We start from the raw sequence: 17,549 nt of genomic DNA, 5'->3' as shown, positions 1-17,549 counted from the left end.
TGCTTTTGAACTGTGGTGTTGGAAAAGACTCTTGAGAGTCCTTTGGACTGCAAGGAGATCCAACAAGTCAATCCTAAAGGAAATCCTAAAGGATGCTGAAGCTGAGACTTCAATACTTTGGCCACCTGATGTAAAGAACTGACTCCTTGGGAAAGACCCTGATGCTGGGAAAGATTGAAGGCAGGAGGAGAAGGGGACAACAGAGGATGAGATGGTTGGATGGCATCACCGACTTGATGGACATGAGTCTGAGTGAGCTCTGGGAGTTGGTGATGGGCAGGGAAGCCTGGCATGCTGCAGTCCATGGAGTTGCAGAGTCGGACATGACTGAGTGACTGAACTGACTGACTGATGTTCACAGCAGCACTGCTTACAACAGCCAAGATGTGGAAACAACCTACTTGTCCAAAGACAGATGAATGGATGAATGGATGAAGATGTGGCGCATGTTCACAATGGAATCCCACTCAGCCCTTAAAGAAAGGATAAAGTGATGTCATTTGCAGCAGCAGAGATGGACACAGAGATTATCATGCTGAGTGAAGTCAGAATGATGCCATACCAGTGTATCACTTATATGTGGAATCTAAAAAACGATACAAATGAATTTATCTACATAAAAGAGAAACAGACTCACACACAGAAGACATATGGGACCTCCCTGGCAGTGCAGTGTATAAGAATCCACCGGTCAAGGCAGGGTACACGGGTTTGATCCCTGCTCTGGGAAGATTCCACATGCTGTGGAGCAACTAAGCCCATGCATCACAACTACTGAGGCTGCAAGCCTAAAGCCCACGCTCCACAGCAAGAAAAGCCACCACAATGAGAACCCCGTGCACCGCAAGGAAGAGGAGACCCGGCGCACCAGGACCAGAGGAAGCCCGTGCAGAACAACGAAGGCCCAGGGCAGCCAAAAATAAATAGAAAAAGTATTAAGAAGAGAGACAAGACATATGGTTACCTATGGGGGAGGGATAAATTAGGAGACAAGTTAAATTAGCAGATGCAAACTGCTGTATATAAAATAAATAAACGGGGTCCTATTCTATAGCACAGGAAACTATATTCAGTCTCCCATAATAAACAATGAAGAACATGAAAAAGGTTACACATGTAGTGGAATCATATTGCTGTATGCCAGAAACTAACACAACACTGTGAACCAACTATACTTAAATTTTAAAAAGTGTCTTTCATGGAACAAAATGTTTAATTTTGATGAAGCCCTATTTATCAATTTTTTCTTTTCTGAATTGTGCTTTCGGTAGAATTAATATAAAAGAACTTTTGAAATGCATGGAGATCAAACCAGTGAATCCTAAAGGAAATCAACCCTGATTATGCATTGGAAGGACTGATGCTGATGCTTTGATACTTCAGCCACCTGATGTGAAGAGCCAACTCACTGGAAGAGACCCTGATGCTGGGAAAGATTGAAGGCAAAAGGAGAAGAGGGCAGCAGAGGATGAGATGGTTAGACAGCATCACTGACTCAATGGACATGAATTTGAGCAAACTTTGGGAGACAGTGAAGGACAGGGAAGCCTGGTGTGCTGCAGTCCATGGGGTCGCAAAGAGCTGGACACAACTGAGCGACGGAACAACACAAGAACTCTTTGCCTAACCTAAGGTTACATAGATTTTCCCATATGTTTTCTTCTAAAAATAGTTTTATATAATTTTTCTTCTACAAACTCTTAGATTATATAATTCCTTATTAAAATTTTTAAACATACATAAAAATTGGAAGATACAAAAGCTAACATTTCACAGTATATACTTTTTTGAACCATTTGAAAATAATAGACATCATGACATCTCATACCTAATTAAAGGTAGTTCTCATTTTGCATGGCAGTATAGGATGGATACTGCTCCTCCTCCCATGGTTGGAGGAGCCTGGTGAGCTGCAGTCCATGGGGCTGTTGAGAGTTGGACACGACTCAGTGACTTCACTTTCCCTTTTCACTTTCATGCATTGGAGAAGGAAATGGCAACCCACTCCAGTGTTCTTGCCTGGAGAATCCCAGGGACGGTGGAGCCTGGTGAGCTACCGTCTCTGGGGTCGCACAGAGTTGGACATGACTGAAGCGCCTTAGCAGCAGCATGGGATCACATAAATGATCTTGCAAGCTGAAACTGTGCAAGGTGATCTTAATCATCAGTGGGGAAAATTATGATTGTTCTGTGACATCTAAAAATTCAGGAGACTTCCCTGGTTCAGTTGTTACAACTCCATGCACTCGAAGCAGAGGGCCTGGGTTGGATCCCTGGTCAGGGAACTAGATCCTGCATCCTGCAACTAACACCTGGTACAGCCAACTAAATTAAGAAAAAAAAATAATAAAGACAGTCTTCTACCTTAGGGGGAAAAAAAGGACTCATGTCAAAACATTAAAATCTCTTATTGTGGGCTATAAAGGTACAAGGAAAAATTTTAAAGCAGCAGAATTAGTATGTAATTTAAAACATCAGAAACATTAAGAATTAAAGTTATTTCTTGAAAAATTTCTCAAGACTAATTTGAACAATGCTGTCCCTTCCTCTTCTTGTGTAAGTTAGAATTTGGGGACAGCATCTTTTCTATCTGTTTGGTGAACTGTCATACTGTTTTAAGTTTGCACTGGTTTCCAGCCTCTTATCCTTTCTGCTTTCAATGCTGTGAAATACCTCCTAGAGTTCATTTAATATTAGTTGGTTGTTTTTTTTTTTTTTGCTAGTGTTACTTCCTCCAGGATGTCATCATCCGTTTCCTCATAACCAATTTCTTCATTTAGGTTGGTAAGTTTGACTTCACTAAATTCATCTGGCCGGTATAGCCCCCTGAACACATGCACTCTTCCTACGGCCAGCTGCTTCTCGGACAACTCCACTCACATTCTATTCAAATTTCACTTTGCATTATCATGTTGTTAACTTGCTGCATTTTGGTCTTTTTTGGCCCAATTCCTCTTTCCGTTATCCATTTTATGGTCAAATGTCACTGTTTATGACTGAGAGACAAGAAAGTAGCCCAACTCCACAATTTGCTGTCTGTACATAAACGGGATGCCCAGTGAGCAGCCACCCAGGTTTTGAGATGTGACAGGACTGGTCATGGATCATGAGAGACACCTAAAAATACATGTTGTGTACGGAGTGAATTATGGGCTAAAGGTCTAGTAGTAGCTGGCGTTTTATGTAATCACTCATAGCTGATATCCCATGCTGAGATTTGAACCGTCTTGCTGGCAACTGGTGTTATTTAACTGAACCATGGTGACTGAAATTCATGCACAAACTACAACAGTTCAAGGCAAGGACTGCCTGTTTTTAAGCATGTGCCTCCTAAAAACTGGAGCTTCCCAGGTAGTGCTAGTGGTCAAGAATCTGCCTGCTGATGCAGGAGATGCAGGTTCGATCCCTGGGTCGGGAAAAATCCCCTGGAGAAGGAAATGGCAACCCACGCCAGTATTCTTGCCTGGAAAATCTCATGGGGTTTTCCCAACAGGCTACAGTCCATGGGGTCACACAGGGTCGGACGTGACTGACACACCTGTGCAAGGTTCAAGGCCTCCTAATAATCAGGCCATTTTCATATCATTATGACACGTAAGGAAATGACCAATAACTTCCTAGTACACTGTCTGATCCATATTAAAAATGGCTCATTTATTTCAAGGACCTAGAACAGCCCTCCCTCATGAGCTTTTCTCTTGTAATACTGACTTTTCAGAGAACTAGCTTTGTATTCACAGTGATACCCCCCGAAGCGTGATCCATGGGTGAGCAGCCATCACCTGGCAACCAGCTGATTTCAGGACCTTGGGCCCCACTCCAGAACTCCTGTCCTCCATTTCGGCGTGTATCTTTTTAAATTAGTTATGCCTGGAAATAGTTAAGACCTTTCCACAAATTCAGTATTTGTTTGCAACAATGGAATTTTTTAGACGGTTTAATTACTACCACTCCTCTTAACTGGATCTACTGTCTATTTTCCTTTATGTTTTGCATTAAGTTTGATCATCCTGGTCCATTAATTTGATTCTCAATAATGACATCTTCAATTCAAAGCCTGAATTCTTAAAATCTGCAAATCGCCTTTTTCATTTCCGCAAAGTCTTTCTCTGTGTGTCTGCTCTAACGGAATCTCTTTAAGAGCTCCTGTTATTGTCTCTTACCGCAGTTCTTATTTATGGTCTACCCACTCCTTGTACACTGTCCATCTTTTAGGATCAGTGCTTCTCAAACGGGGCTCTTCTTTGGAATCACCTGGGAAGTTTGTGACATTCTGAGCCTTGGATCCCATCTCCAGGGATTATGATTTGACTGGTCTGGAGAGAGGCCTGGCACCAAATGTTTCAAAAGCTCCCCAAGGTCTCCTTGTGGGTTCTTAAAGCATAAGTAATCCTGTCACAAAAATTCAGAATGTTGGAGACTCTATAGGACAACTTGGTTTCTTCACATACATTGCAAGAAAAGTAGCAAGAACAGAAAATGAGGGAAAGAGATAAAGGGATGAAGAACGTATAGATTACTTATTTTTTACAGTCTCTTAAAAAAAAACTTATTATTTATTTATTTGGCTGCACTGGGTCTTAGTTGTGGCATGTGGGATCTAGTTCCCTGACCAGGGATTGAACCTGGGCCCCCTGCATTGGGAGCTCAGAGTCTTACCCACTGGACCACCAGGGAAGTTCCTAGATTAAGTATAAAAACGCATGAGACAGGACTTCCCTGGTGGTCCAGCGCTTAAGAATCTGCTTGCCAGTGCAAGGGATATGAGTCTGATCCCTGGTCTAGGAAGATCCCACATGCCACAGAGCAACTAGGTAGCTGTACCACGACTACTGAGCCCACAGACCTCAAAGAAGAGCCTGTGTGCAGCAAGAGAGACCTGGCCCAGTTAACAGTCAAAATAAATAAATTAAAAAACAAACATGCGACAGAGCAACTCACTGCAACACAAGGACCTTATGCAGATCTTGATTTGAACAAAACAACTATAAACACTTAGGAGACAACCGGGAAAATGTGAACACTGATTGGATTTTAAAAACCTGTAGCAAAATACACATAACGAAAAACTTACCATTTTAAGTTTAAAATATACCTTAACCATTTCAAGGTGACCAGTTCAGCAGTGTTACATACATTTACACTGTTGTGTAGATATCAGGAAATTGTTATTTAGGTGTGATAATGGCTCATATTTATGTTTTAAAAAGAGGAGCGTTTGTCTATTGAAAATACACAGGCTGAAATCTTTATGGATAAAACGATATAAAGTCTGGTATTTTTTTTCCAAGATAGATGAAACAAGACTGGCCATGAATTGTGGGGTAACTGTTGGAGCTGGGTAACAGGAATTTAGGATTCATTATACTACTTCCTACACGTTTGTATATGACATTTTCCTTAAAGTTTAAGGAAAATGAAGATTTTTTTAAAAGTAAGTTTTCTTACTTAGTAGTTTATTATTGATTTTTTTGTTTGCATGCGTGCTAAGTCCCTTCAGCCGTGTCCAACTCTCTGTGACCCTATGGACTCTACCCGCCAGGCTCCTCTGTCTATGGAATTCTCCAGGCAAGAATACTGGAGCTGGGTACCAGGCCTTCTTCCAGTGGATCTTCTGGACCCAGGTACTGAACCTGGGTCTCCTGAACTGGCAGGTGGTGGGTTCTTTACCACTAGTGCCACCTGGGATGCCCTATTATTGAATTTTTAACTTGTCTCTCATAACTCCCCCATCCTTTTCTGCTAAATTTCTACCAGTCTTACCAGTTCTCCTTAGTTTTTTCCACGACTACTACACACACACCCCTAACAAATTTTACCCTGTCCATTTCTGTTTCTTTTTGTTCTCATCAAGTTGTCAGAACCATGCGGCACCTTGGACTGACACCCACAGACCTTGGTTTCCCAAGCTTCCTGCAACAATAGCGCTTCCTCCCATGCTGGAGTGACAGTTTCTCACGTACCTTTGCTGGCTGGCTGATGAAGGTGTTCTGAAGCAACGACAGTATCATCGAAATAACCCAGCTGGTGGCTTGGTCTTTGTTCAGTTCCAGGCTATAAAGTGCTGTAAAGAAGGCTGAGGCCAGGCTAGTGACACCCAGAAGGAGCCAGCAGAAGTATGTCAACCATCTGTGCCAGCCTTTAGAGAGACGCTGCTTCCCTTCTTCTGGGCTCAGGATGGGGAAACTGGTTGCCTCCCTTAGGAACAGAAGTTGAAGGAATAACCAACCTAGTCAACAGCTGACAGAGGGGTTTAGGAAGACAACATGTAAAGCCCAGTGGGGTGTGTTACCTGGATAGCCCTTGCTCTGTGGGAAGAACATGGGTTTCCAAGAGTTCCTGGAGTTTTTGCAGTTGGTGGACTGCATCAAGGAAGTCACTGGGGTGATCGGCCTGGGTGGGACCCAGTGTCTGTAAGTGAGATTGGAGCCTCTGCAGAACTCTGAGCAGGTAACTGCAGAAATGATGGTGGTTTTCAGGAACCACTGAAAATACAGCCCAGGTTGACATTTGAATAAGTGGAAGATTTCAAGGAACAGAAATTCTTGGTAGAAACAAGCAATCTGTTAACTGATGAAAATCGCTCAGTTGTGTATGACTCTTTGCGACTCCATGAACTATACAGTCCATGGAATTCTCCAGGCCAGAATGCCTGAGTGGGTAGCCTTTTCCTTCTCCAGGGGATCTTCCCAATCCAAGGATTGAACCCAAGTATCCCACATTGCCAGAGGATTTTTTACCAGCTGAGCAACAAGGGAAGCCCAAGAATACTGGAGTGGGCAGCCTATCCCTTCTCCAGCGGATCTTCCCAACGTAGGAGTTGAATCAGGGTCTCCTGCATTGCGGGCAGATTCTTTACCAACTGAGCTATCAGGGAAGCCCCCTGTTAAATTTCCTAGTCAATGAACACTGAAGAATACAGAACTGTATTCTCTGAGCAGGCTGGTATATTTGCAACAATTTGTAAAATCCTATATTACTTTGATAGAGAATCAAAGTAATTTTTAAAGCTAATTGAGTTTTTTCACCAGAACTGCAGTACATGTGAACCCCACTCTAGCACTCTTGCCTGGAAAATCCCATGGACGGAGGAGCCTGGTGGGCCGCGGTCCATGGGGTCGCTAAGGGTCGGACACGACTGAGCAACTTCACTTTCATGCATTGAAGGAAATGGCAGCCCACTCCAGTGTTCTTGCCTGGAGAATCCCAGGGACGGGGGAGCCTGGTGGGCTGCTGTCTATGGGGTCGCACAGAGTCGGACACGACTGAAGCAACTTAGCAGAATATAAATGTGAATGGGAAGTTGCTCAGTCATGTCGGACTCTTTGCGACCCCATGGACTATAGCCTACCAGGCTCCTCTGTCCACGGGATTTTCCAGGCAAGAGTACTGGAGTGGGTTGCCATTTCCTGCTCCAGGGGATCCTCCCGACACAGGGATGGAACCCAGGTCTCCCACATTGTAGGCAGACACTTTACCGTCTGAGCCACCAGGGAAGTAGAGTGCCTAGAGAGCCCAAACATCATTCCATAGAAGAAAGAGAAATGACACTTTCACAGCCTCTGACAAAGCTGATGAAGTATGGAGGAGTCTGAGACAGAGGACATTTTTGGTGGGTTTTTCTTTTAACCTTTACTTTGTAAGACCAGATATGCTGTCTCAAAAGCTCTGAGAGGTAGCAGAGCTGTCTGCCCTCTGCTGGGAGTTTAAGGAAATGAAAAAACAACAGAAGGTGGCATCATGCCTGTTGATTATGCTGAGAGCGTGTCGGGTGTGTGGAGTAGGGGCAGATAAAAGATCAGATCCTAAAACTTACTGAACTTTACCATTTGCCCAGTAGGGTCCTGCCTGCTGGGGACAGCCTGGATGCTCTAAGTAAGAACAGACGAGGCCGGACAAAAGCTTCAGCAGCTCGTTTATGCTGTCAGAATGCCATGAAGATGGTTCGCACTCTGAGAGTAGGTACATATTTCTCCTGAGCAGGAATCCCACAGTTTCCTTTAATTCCTGAAAGTGGAACCAAGAGGGGAAAAGTCAGTTTTTACACTGAACTCAGGACTGCGAGCACTTACAGACAGTCATGAGGCGGTTTATTTCCTCGGAGGGGCATATGCTCAGTGTGTGTGCATGCTAAGTCGCTTCAGTCGTGTCTGACTCTTTGCGACCCCATGGACTGTAGCCCTCCAGGCTCCTCTGTCCATGAGATTCTCCAGCCAAGAATACAGAGTGGGTTGCCATTTCCTCTTCCAGGGGATCTTCCCGACCCAGGAATCGAATGTGCGTCTCTTAACGTCTCCTGCATTGGCAGGTGGGTTCTTTATCACTAGTGCCACCTGGGAAGCCCTATGCTTAGTGTAAACGACCTAAATTTTTCACTTTCTCTATCCTTTTTCACAAAGAAGTCACCTCACAGTAGCTTCAGAACTAGTTTTAGGAGAGAATCCAGGATGAAAGAAGAAGAGTTTGAGCAAACATCAAAAGACTAAGGCACGTCCAGAGCAAGGCATTCTGCACTCACGTCAGTGCTCTCAGCACACTCCAGAATCAAGAGAAAGAACTGGAGGCAGGATGACGATGGCGCAGGGCACAGGGATCAGAGCACAGCCCTACAGCTAGCAGGGCTCTGGAGCCTTGCCGGAGAGCCTCGTTCACTGGCCTTCTCCACCACGCTGGGGAGGGCAGCATGACGTCTACCTGTGAACTCTGACACCACGCTCACCTCAACCACCTCCGTGAGAGAGAGAGGCTCTGAAGAAGCATCCGAGGGGCAGGAGGCCTGGATGGGAGGAAAGACAGGCAGAGGCTCCTGTGGTTGGATCAACGGGAAAAGCCGCCCGATCACAAGACTGATGGGGAAAAAGATGACTGCAGTTTGGATGCTGACGAGCAGTTCAGACCAGGTCACAGCAAATGGGCCCACTGGAAAAAAAAAAAAGCATGACATCAACCCTCATCCTTAACCACTGAAATTGTCTCCGAGACACTCCTCTCCCAGGTTTAAGTGTTGTTTTAAAATTTATTTTAATTGGAGTATAACTGCCTTACAATGTTGTGCTAGTTTCTGCTCTGCAGCAATGTCAATCAGCTGTGAGTATACATTAATATATCCCCTCCCTCCTTGCCTGCCTCCCACCCCTACTCCCATCCTGCCTCCCCAGGTCAGCACGGAGCCCTGAACTGAGCTCCCTGTGCTCTCCAGCGGCTTCCCACTAGCTATCCAGTTCACACGTGGTACTGTACACGTCAGCTACTCTCTTAGCTCATCCTGTCCTCTCCTCTCCCACCAGCGCCGCCAGGTCCAAAGTCCATGCTCTACACCCTGCAGTTTAAGTATTTATTTACCAATTAACTATGATTATCTAAGGATAGCAAGTTATTTCGACAGTCAAGATCCTGATGTGTCTCTAAGGCCATTTCATTTGTTAATGAGTGAGATCAATGAGAAAATGTGTATTCTAATGTTAGAGTAAATGAGTATTCTCATTTAAGAGTAGAATTAGATGAGTACTCTAACGGGAGGGCAGCAGAGGAAAAATGAAGGCCCGTCGTGACTCCGTTTCTAACTTGGAAGGAAGGAATGGAGTGTAGCAGCAACAGCACACGGCAGGGCTCACCCCGAGCTTGCTCATCTCTCTTGGTGGTGGTACTGTTCACTTTCCAGAACATGACGTTGATGACCATGTTGCAGAGAAGGAGGGTCATGTAGCAGGTGAGCCGCTGGACCCTCGTAAACTCGTTCCAGGGGTGTCGAGTTGCGACTGAGAGCCACAGGCAATCCTGGGTGAACTTCTCTATGATCATGGAGGAGAACAGGTGTCTAACAAGATAAATCAGAACAAGAAATGCATAAGATTTCACTCTGAACTTGCCCTCGTTTGAGATGTGGTTCAACTGGCGGCAAGCAATATATCAACAGCTCGGCCACTGCTCGATGCTTTTGTGAAGAAGCTTTCAGGTGACACGGTATGATTTTTGCTGCTGTTGTTGTTACCATAGGGTAAAAGGTTTTTGAGGATAAGGGTAACTTTACGAGATTTTAAAACTAAAACCTTGTTTTGGCTTTACCAGAGGTTTTGATAAGTCTTTTTTATTCTTGGAAAATTTGCATTAAGCTTCCACTCAAGATAGGGGCTTCCCTGGTGGCTCAGATGGTAAAGAATCTGCCTGCAATGCAGGAGACCTGGGTTTGATCCATGGGTCAGGAAGATCCCCTGGAGTAGGAAATGGTAACCCACTCCAGTATTCTTGCCCGGAGAATTCCATGGACAGAGGTGCTTGGCGGGCTGGGGTCACAAAATCTGACATGACTGACTGACTAACATTTTCACTTTTTCCACTCAAGATAGTTATAAGGTAAGGTAAACTTATATAAGGTAAACTCATACTTGGAGAACCTTCTCTACTCTCCCAAGAAACTATAAATACAATATAAAAAGAAAAATTAAAAATATTAGCTGGGCTTAAAAACAAATGTCTCTGAAGAAGAGGCATGGGGTGAGAAACCAGATGGTAAGCGGGGGAGAAGGCACAGGATTCTGAGCTCCAGGTTTGGAAGAAGGCATACACAGGTCAAAGTTTGATTCCCAGAGAGTAACTGAAACTGAAAGTGATCCATGGCGGGAGGGAAAGAAGGGCGACTAAAGCCAACCTCACTGCCTGCAGCCAGGGTTGAGGCTGGAGCTCACGGAAGAACTCTGCAGAACCGGAAAACTACCGCAGGGCTACGTGTTTGTAAGTAGGGAGGCAGGTGAGAGCAGGCAGCCCCTCGACCAGAACATATTCAAGAGACCCACTGGCTCTGACAAGGTGTGCGACAGGTCCTTTCATCCGTTTCTCTGAGGAATAGGAGCTTTGAAATGGGGTCATAAAATAAACCTAGTTCTAGACTAGTGATGTGAAGGGCTGCACGAAGAAGATCGAGAAAAGATTAGTCAGGGATATGTGGAGAAGGAGAGAGATGTTGAGATTTAAAAATGAAACCAACCTACAACCCCAAATTCCTAAACATATTTATAAATCTAATGCTGAGAAAGGCAGCCAACACAATATTTCAGTCCAGAAGAAACTAATTTTGTGGGACAGTCTGACAAAGACTTTAAGTGTTTCAGGTTGCTCAAAGATACAAGTAAAGCTACAAAACAGAAAGAGACTCACAAACTTAGAAAATGGTTGCTGGGGGAAGGGATAGTGAGGAAGTTTGGGAAGGTCATGTACACACTGCTATGCTTAAAATGGATAACCGACAAGGACCTACTGAACAGCAGATGGAACTCAGCTCAGTTTTATGAGGCAGCCTGAACGGGAGGGAGGGTTTAGGGGAGAATGGATACATGTGTATGCATGGCTGAGTACACTGGCTGTTCACCTGAAACTACCACACATTGTTAATCAGTTTTATCTCCATACAAAACAAAGTTTAAAGTTCAAAAAATATATATATATATATTAAAAAAAAGAAAATGTCAGTTGCTACTTGCATGGTAGTGATTGTTTTGTTTGCTACTATTGTATCCCATGTCTCAGCAATTTGCAGCAAGATCCAAAGGCCTTGAGGGGAGGCCCTGTGCTTTAGAAGAAAGAATCTTCATTCAGTAGGAGAGGGGATAAGACCTGAGCCTCTGCTGTTTCTTGTGTGCTTCATCTGGAGCAAGTCAATTTAACCAATCCCTGCTACCTTTTATACACCTATGAAATAAAGAACTTAACAGCAAATAATGATATAAAAATGATACAAGGAATAATGTTCACTTCAAAAGAATAAAAAATGATGAAAAACCCAGAAATAAAATAAATTTGAAATCTTAAAATGGAAAAATATGGTCCTCAAAACAAAATAATTAGGAGAAAGAGACACTGGTTTAAGAGAAAATCAGTGAACTGCCACAGACAAAAAAGATATGTATGCAAGAGAGGCTTAAAACCATGGAGGAGCGTTAGAGAGACTTTGCACACAGAGAGGGAATGTCAGAGGAGCAGCATTTTCAGAAGTGACATTTGAGAATTTCTGTTTATTGAACACATGACTCTGTATATCAAAAGTGCACTTTGGGACCCCCACCTCCGCCCCGCCCGGAGGTCCGGTGGTTAAGACTCCAGGCTTCCAGTGGTCAGGGAACTAAGATCCTGCATGCCGTGCAGCACGGCCCCCCAGAAGAGCACATTTTACATGTATTTTACCACAATAAAAATTTTTTTAAGTACACTCTGAGTGCGAAACAGGATTTTAAAAAAAAGGTAAATCCACAGTGAAAAGAAATATGGTAAAATTTGGGACATCAAGGATTAAGAGAAAATACTAAAAAGAGAAAAGACAACATACCTTAGAAGAATAACAGGTAGACTGACATAACAACAGAGGCAGTGCTGAAAGGCAGTCCTCCATGAATGCTTCACATTTAGGCATTTATACAAACTTTGCCCTTGGACTATGTTTTCAAGTATCTTTGTGTAAGCAGACAGCCCTAAGAAGACAGAATCAGGATCTCTCTTTGGAGACAATTTGCATTTCCAGATTATAAAGACAGAGACTTCTTGCTTCCCAGAGACTTTCTGGGGTAATAAAGATAGACATGCCTTCTTCTCACCCCTTGAGAGAGTTGCCTACATTCCAGGCTGATAATGTCTTATTCTATGGGGAAGGATGGGCAGTTTTTCTGGCAGCTCATAGATCAGCATCTACTGGTTTTGGGGTTCCTCTTTTGTAACATACCTCGACTGCACGTGCAGCTCACAGCTGGCTCTCATCACATCACCCTGTCAAATTGGGGAGCTGCCACAGATTACTGCTCTGGCGGCTCCTACTGCTCTAAGTAGTAAACTGTCTAAATCCATTTGGGTCAGTGGAAACAGAGGAATGAACACCTCTGGAAATTCCTCCACAAAAGCAATGATAAAACTTCTTTTAAAAAGTCAGAATCAAAATTTTCAGAACTCAGGTAAATAACCAAAGATTTGTAGGAGTGTTTACATAAGAAAAATGGTTAAACATCAGTAAGAACAGTGAATTTTGCGGCATTTTAATTGGCCCTGTTTCCCCATCTCCCTTCCCCTAGCTCCATGGTAACCTTGAAAACCAAGAGCCTTCAGTCACAGTGAAATCCAGCAGCCTGGCAGTCACTAGAGTGGGCAGAAGGGGATTAAAAGCGTCCTTCCGAGAGAGCCGTCATTATCTGACTTGTCTGGTAGTTCCCAGGAAAACTCCACTGGCAAGACTGCCCTTATTTGATATGACTGGACACTCATCCAGTTAAAAATGGTTCTTCTTTGAGGGCACTGTCAAAAATATTCAGAGGCAACTATTTAACTTCACAGCTGCCTGATATGGTAGGCAAACAACGGGCTCATGAAAAACCCTCACTGAGAAAGTCAGAAGTGTACAGGAGTTTTGAAAAGCTTCAACACAGTCCTGGGAATCTAATGATAGGAGGCCATGTGCAGGCCCAGGGATGCTGGCATGCTCAGGAATTAGCTGGTCAGGCCCTACACTTCTGCTCCTGGAAGAACCCTGCAGCTCTCAGCAAGCAGGAAGTGAAGGCTCAGGCAGAGCTGTCAGCTACCGGGCTGCATGCTGAAGGCATGGCACAACATGTGTGCAAAACCCCTCAGCAAAGGCTGGGAGGCTTACTGGCTCAGGCCTTTAAAGAAGTCTCTGTCTAGTTATTAGCTGACCACTGAACTGACTGAGCAAGCACTTCAGTTTTCACATATGATAGAAATACAGATTTTACAGAATTAGTTCGAAACAGACACAGGACAGCAACAGACACTAAGGACAAGTGCTGGCGGAGAGGAAGGAGATCGGATCTTCAGAGTGGCCACGTTTCATTATTTAAAATGTCCGGTTTTCAACAGAAGATCACAAGACACGAAAGGAAACAAAGTGTCTCTCTCCCTCACACACACACACACACACACCACACTCAACAGATTGTTACTGAGGAAGCCCAGACACTGGATTTACTAAAGATTTCAAATCGGCTGTTTTAAATATGTTCAGAGAAATAAGGGAAATCATGTTGAACTAACTAAAGGAAAGTAAATGAGCATGATGTCTTGCTAAATAGAGTATTAATGAAGATACAGAAATTATTATTATTATTGGTCGCACTGTGTGGCATGCAGGATCTTAATTCCTGATTAGGGATCAAACCCATGCCCCCTGCATTGGAAGTGTGGAGTCTTCCAATGAACCACCAGGGAAGTCCCCAGAGATTATTTTAACTAATTTTTTTTTTAAGTTTTTTAAAATGTGAACCATTTTTTTTTTTTAGTTTTTTATTTTTTAAATTTTAAAATCTTTAATTCTTACATGTGTTCCCAAACATGAACCCCCCTCCCACCTCCCTCCCCATAACATCTTTCTGGGTCATCCCCATGCACCAGCCCCAAGCAATGTGAACCATTTTTAAAGTCTTTATTGAATTTTTTTTTTTACAATTTGCTTCTGTTTCATGTATTGGTTTTTTGACCATAAGGCATATGGGAGTCTTAGCTCTCTGACCAGGAATCAAACCGTTGCCCCCTACACTGGAAGTGTGGAGTCTTAACCACTGGACCACCAGGGAAGTTCTCAGAAGTTATTTTTTTTAAATAACCAAATAGAAAGAGTGCAGCTGAAAAATACAGTAAGTGAAATGGAAAATTCACTAGAGGCTCAATAGCAGATGTGAGCTGGCAAGAGAAAGAAGATAGGTTAAACTTGAAGGTAGGTCAATTGAAATTGTCTTGGCCAAGGAACAGAAAGAAAAAAGAATGGAGAAAATGAACAGAGTCTCAGAGACAGGTAGCACATCATCATTTCTCAACAGTACCTAAAGGAAAACAGCTCCCTCTTTGAGACTGGCATGAAGACCCGGTCGCGCTCACAGTCTCCAAGGTTCACGGCCAGCCAACAGTTGCACAGGAAGTGCCATTTCCTTTTACCTGCTATGTCAGCGACAGTCACCTGGCTTACATACCTGCAGTGAAATGAAGACAGTCATGTTAGGGGGTGGGCCTCAATCAACTGCTGTAATAAGCAGTGACCTTATGGAAACAACTTCAATGTCCATTGATGGCTGAATGGATAGAGAAAATGTGGTGTATATAACACATACAATGGAATATCATTCAGTTATTAAAAAAAGAATGAAATTTTGCCATTTGTGACATGAATAGATGGCATTACCCTAAGTGAAATAAGTCAGAGAGAGACAAAGACAGATATGATCTCACTTATATGTAAAGGCAAAGCAAAACAAAACACAAACAAAACCCCAAAACCTAGCTCACAGATTCAGAGAACAAATGAGTAGTTGTAGGGGCAGAGGGTGGGGGTGGGTGGGTAGATGAGGTCAGGAGAGTCAAAAGGTACAGACGGCCAGTTATAAAATAAGCCAAGGGGATGTAACATACAGCATGGCGACTGTAGTTAATATATATGAAAACTGCCACAAGAGCAGATCTTAACTCTCACAACGAGAAAAAAATTCTCTATGTATGGTGATGCTTGTTAACTAGACTTATGGTGATTATTTCACAATACATACAAACATCAAATCATTAGGTTGTAGACCTGAAGCAAATATAAAGTTGTATGTCAATCATACTGCAATAAAAATAATAAAACAAAAATCTTTTGTGGACAGAGGGTGTCCAAGTAAACAGATTCTGCTTCATTGTAGGGGCAAGAGCCAAAGAAAGAAACTAGACCTGATCCCACTTTTCCCTCCCAACCTCTAAAGGAGTTCACGTACCAAATATCAGAACGCAGACTTCCATAACCTGGAACAGTCAGTGTGTGCTTCTGTTCCTTAAGATTTCTTCGCTCTACAAGTGACAGCGCCCCACCACCTTTGCAAATATCCCATCTGCCTTCATCTTTCATCACTAGGGTCTGCTGCTGCTGCTAAGTCACTTCAGTCGTGTCCGACTCTGTGCGACCCCCATAGACGGCAGCCCACCAGGCTCCCCCGTCCCTGGGATTCTCCAGGCAAGAACACTGGAGTGGGTTGCCATTTCCTTCTCCAGTGCATAAAAGTGAAAAGTGAAAGTGAAGTCGCTCAGTCGTGTCCGACTCCTAGCAACCCCATGGACTGCAGCCTACCAGGCTCCTCCGTCCATGGGATTTGCCAGGCAAGAGTACTGGAGTGGGCTGCCATTGCCTTCTCCTCACTAGGGTCTTAGGGTGTGTAAATGGGGAGTGGGCTTTTATGTTTATATTAATGACTTGTCTTGTTTGGGTCTGTGGCTTCATCTTGGCTTCAGAGCAACAGGTCCTGAAACTTCATCCTCTTTTCAACCCCAGTTTTTTTTTTTTTTTACCATGTGTCTCTGTCTTCACCCCTGATTTCAACCATCAACCAATCTGTCCTGCAGAACCTCTGCCCTGCCTGTTTGACTTCATCTTGCACCTAGTTGGCTAATCTCCTTTACTGTAAGGATGCTACTTCTCCAAAAGTCTGTATGAAACCATTCAAATCTCTCAGGTCAAAATTCTTATTTCAGTTGGAAGTTATTTTCTGTGTGAGGAGCACAGATCGCTTTAAAGCTAAAATTATTTCTGGGACTCTCTTTTGAAGCAGTTAATAAAATCACAGGTGACTAAGTTGCATTTGATTTAAACTTAGCTACTTGTGAAAGCTTTCATTTAATAGCAAAGTATAAACAAGAGAAAGTATTCATTTTCTGATTGGTAAGAAACTAGTCACCTGTTTTTTTCTCTGCTCTCCTTTCATATAGAAGAGAAACAGAGAATCTAATGTATGTCAGAACAATCTAGTTGATACATTCACTATGATCAGTAGAAAGATACCGAAAGCATAGTCATTTCCTAAGAAAAAATGCTGGCAGTCTGCTTCTTATTGGGGGTGGATAGTTCTTTTGCCTCTCTGTGTTTTCCAAGTTTTTTGTACTCAAACATCTATTACTTTTGCAATTAAACAAAGAAAAGAAAATATTGACTAAAAAAATTCTTTGAAAGAGCCTTAATAACAAAGTCTAGAAGTGAACAGGTAACTCTTGAGAATTGTAACAAATATTTATTGTTACAATATTGACTGTAATTATCAGTTATAACAAATATTTATTGAGTCTACTATAATTTTGACACTGTATATGCTGTTGAGAATACAAACATGACTAAGTCAACATCTATATTCCCTGAGGAGCATAAAGTTATTATAAGTTAAAAAATATAAGATTCCATATAAAATTAGAATTGATATAAACCAGTGATAAAAGTAACAAAAATGGAAAATATCATATAGGTGTGAATTTCTTTATGTGCTGTGAATTCCTTCATGTGTTTCCTCAAAGAGAAATATCTATTTAAATTAAAAAATGTACTTCTAATAATTATAAGATATTGTTAAAACTTTTGGAAGTAACTAAAACTACCCTGAAGAAAAACTTAAAAATTCATAATCCTACTACCCAGGGATAACTATTGGTAATAATTTAGTGTATATAGCTCTAGACTTTCCCTTATAAACACACTTGAAAAAAAAATCAACTCTGTTGTGGTATAATTTATATCAGATAAAAGGCACCCATTTAAAGAATATAGTTCA

At 42.8% G+C, this 17,549-nt stretch overlaps 1 protein-coding gene and 1 non-coding gene across 2 annotated transcripts in view; both read right to left on the bottom strand.

The window, feature by feature from the left end:
• The window catches only part of PKD1L3 (polycystin 1 like 3, transient receptor potential channel interacting), an 80,764-nt gene that overhangs the window by 27,818 nt on the left and 35,397 nt on the right, over positions 1–17,549 (bottom strand). The window contains exons 16-21 of the mRNA XM_060397841.1: positions 14,811–14,957; positions 9,615–9,817; positions 8,720–8,919; positions 7,827–8,007; positions 6,293–6,485; positions 5,964–6,198 (exon numbers count right to left, since the gene is read on the bottom strand). Of these exons, the coding sequence (XP_060253824.1) occupies positions 5,964–6,198; positions 6,293–6,485; positions 7,827–8,007; positions 8,720–8,919; positions 9,615–9,817; positions 14,811–14,957 (1,159 nt within the window). The remainder of the gene's footprint in view (positions 1–5,963; positions 6,199–6,292; positions 6,486–7,826; positions 8,008–8,719; positions 8,920–9,614; positions 9,818–14,810; positions 14,958–17,549) is intronic.
• On the bottom strand, positions 4,605–4,677 carry TRNAG-CCC (transfer RNA glycine (anticodon CCC)). Its single transcript has one exon. It is a non-coding gene; the product is annotated as a tRNA-Gly (tRNA).

The sequence above is a fragment of the Ovis aries genome, chromosome 14, assembly GCF_016772045.2.
Source record: "Ovis aries strain OAR_USU_Benz2616 breed Rambouillet chromosome 14, ARS-UI_Ramb_v3.0, whole genome shotgun sequence".
Lineage (NCBI taxonomy): Eukaryota > Metazoa > Chordata > Mammalia > Artiodactyla > Bovidae > Ovis > Ovis aries.
The sequence above is the reverse complement of the archived record's forward strand: the minus strand, read 5'-3'. Positions and strand labels throughout refer to the sequence as shown.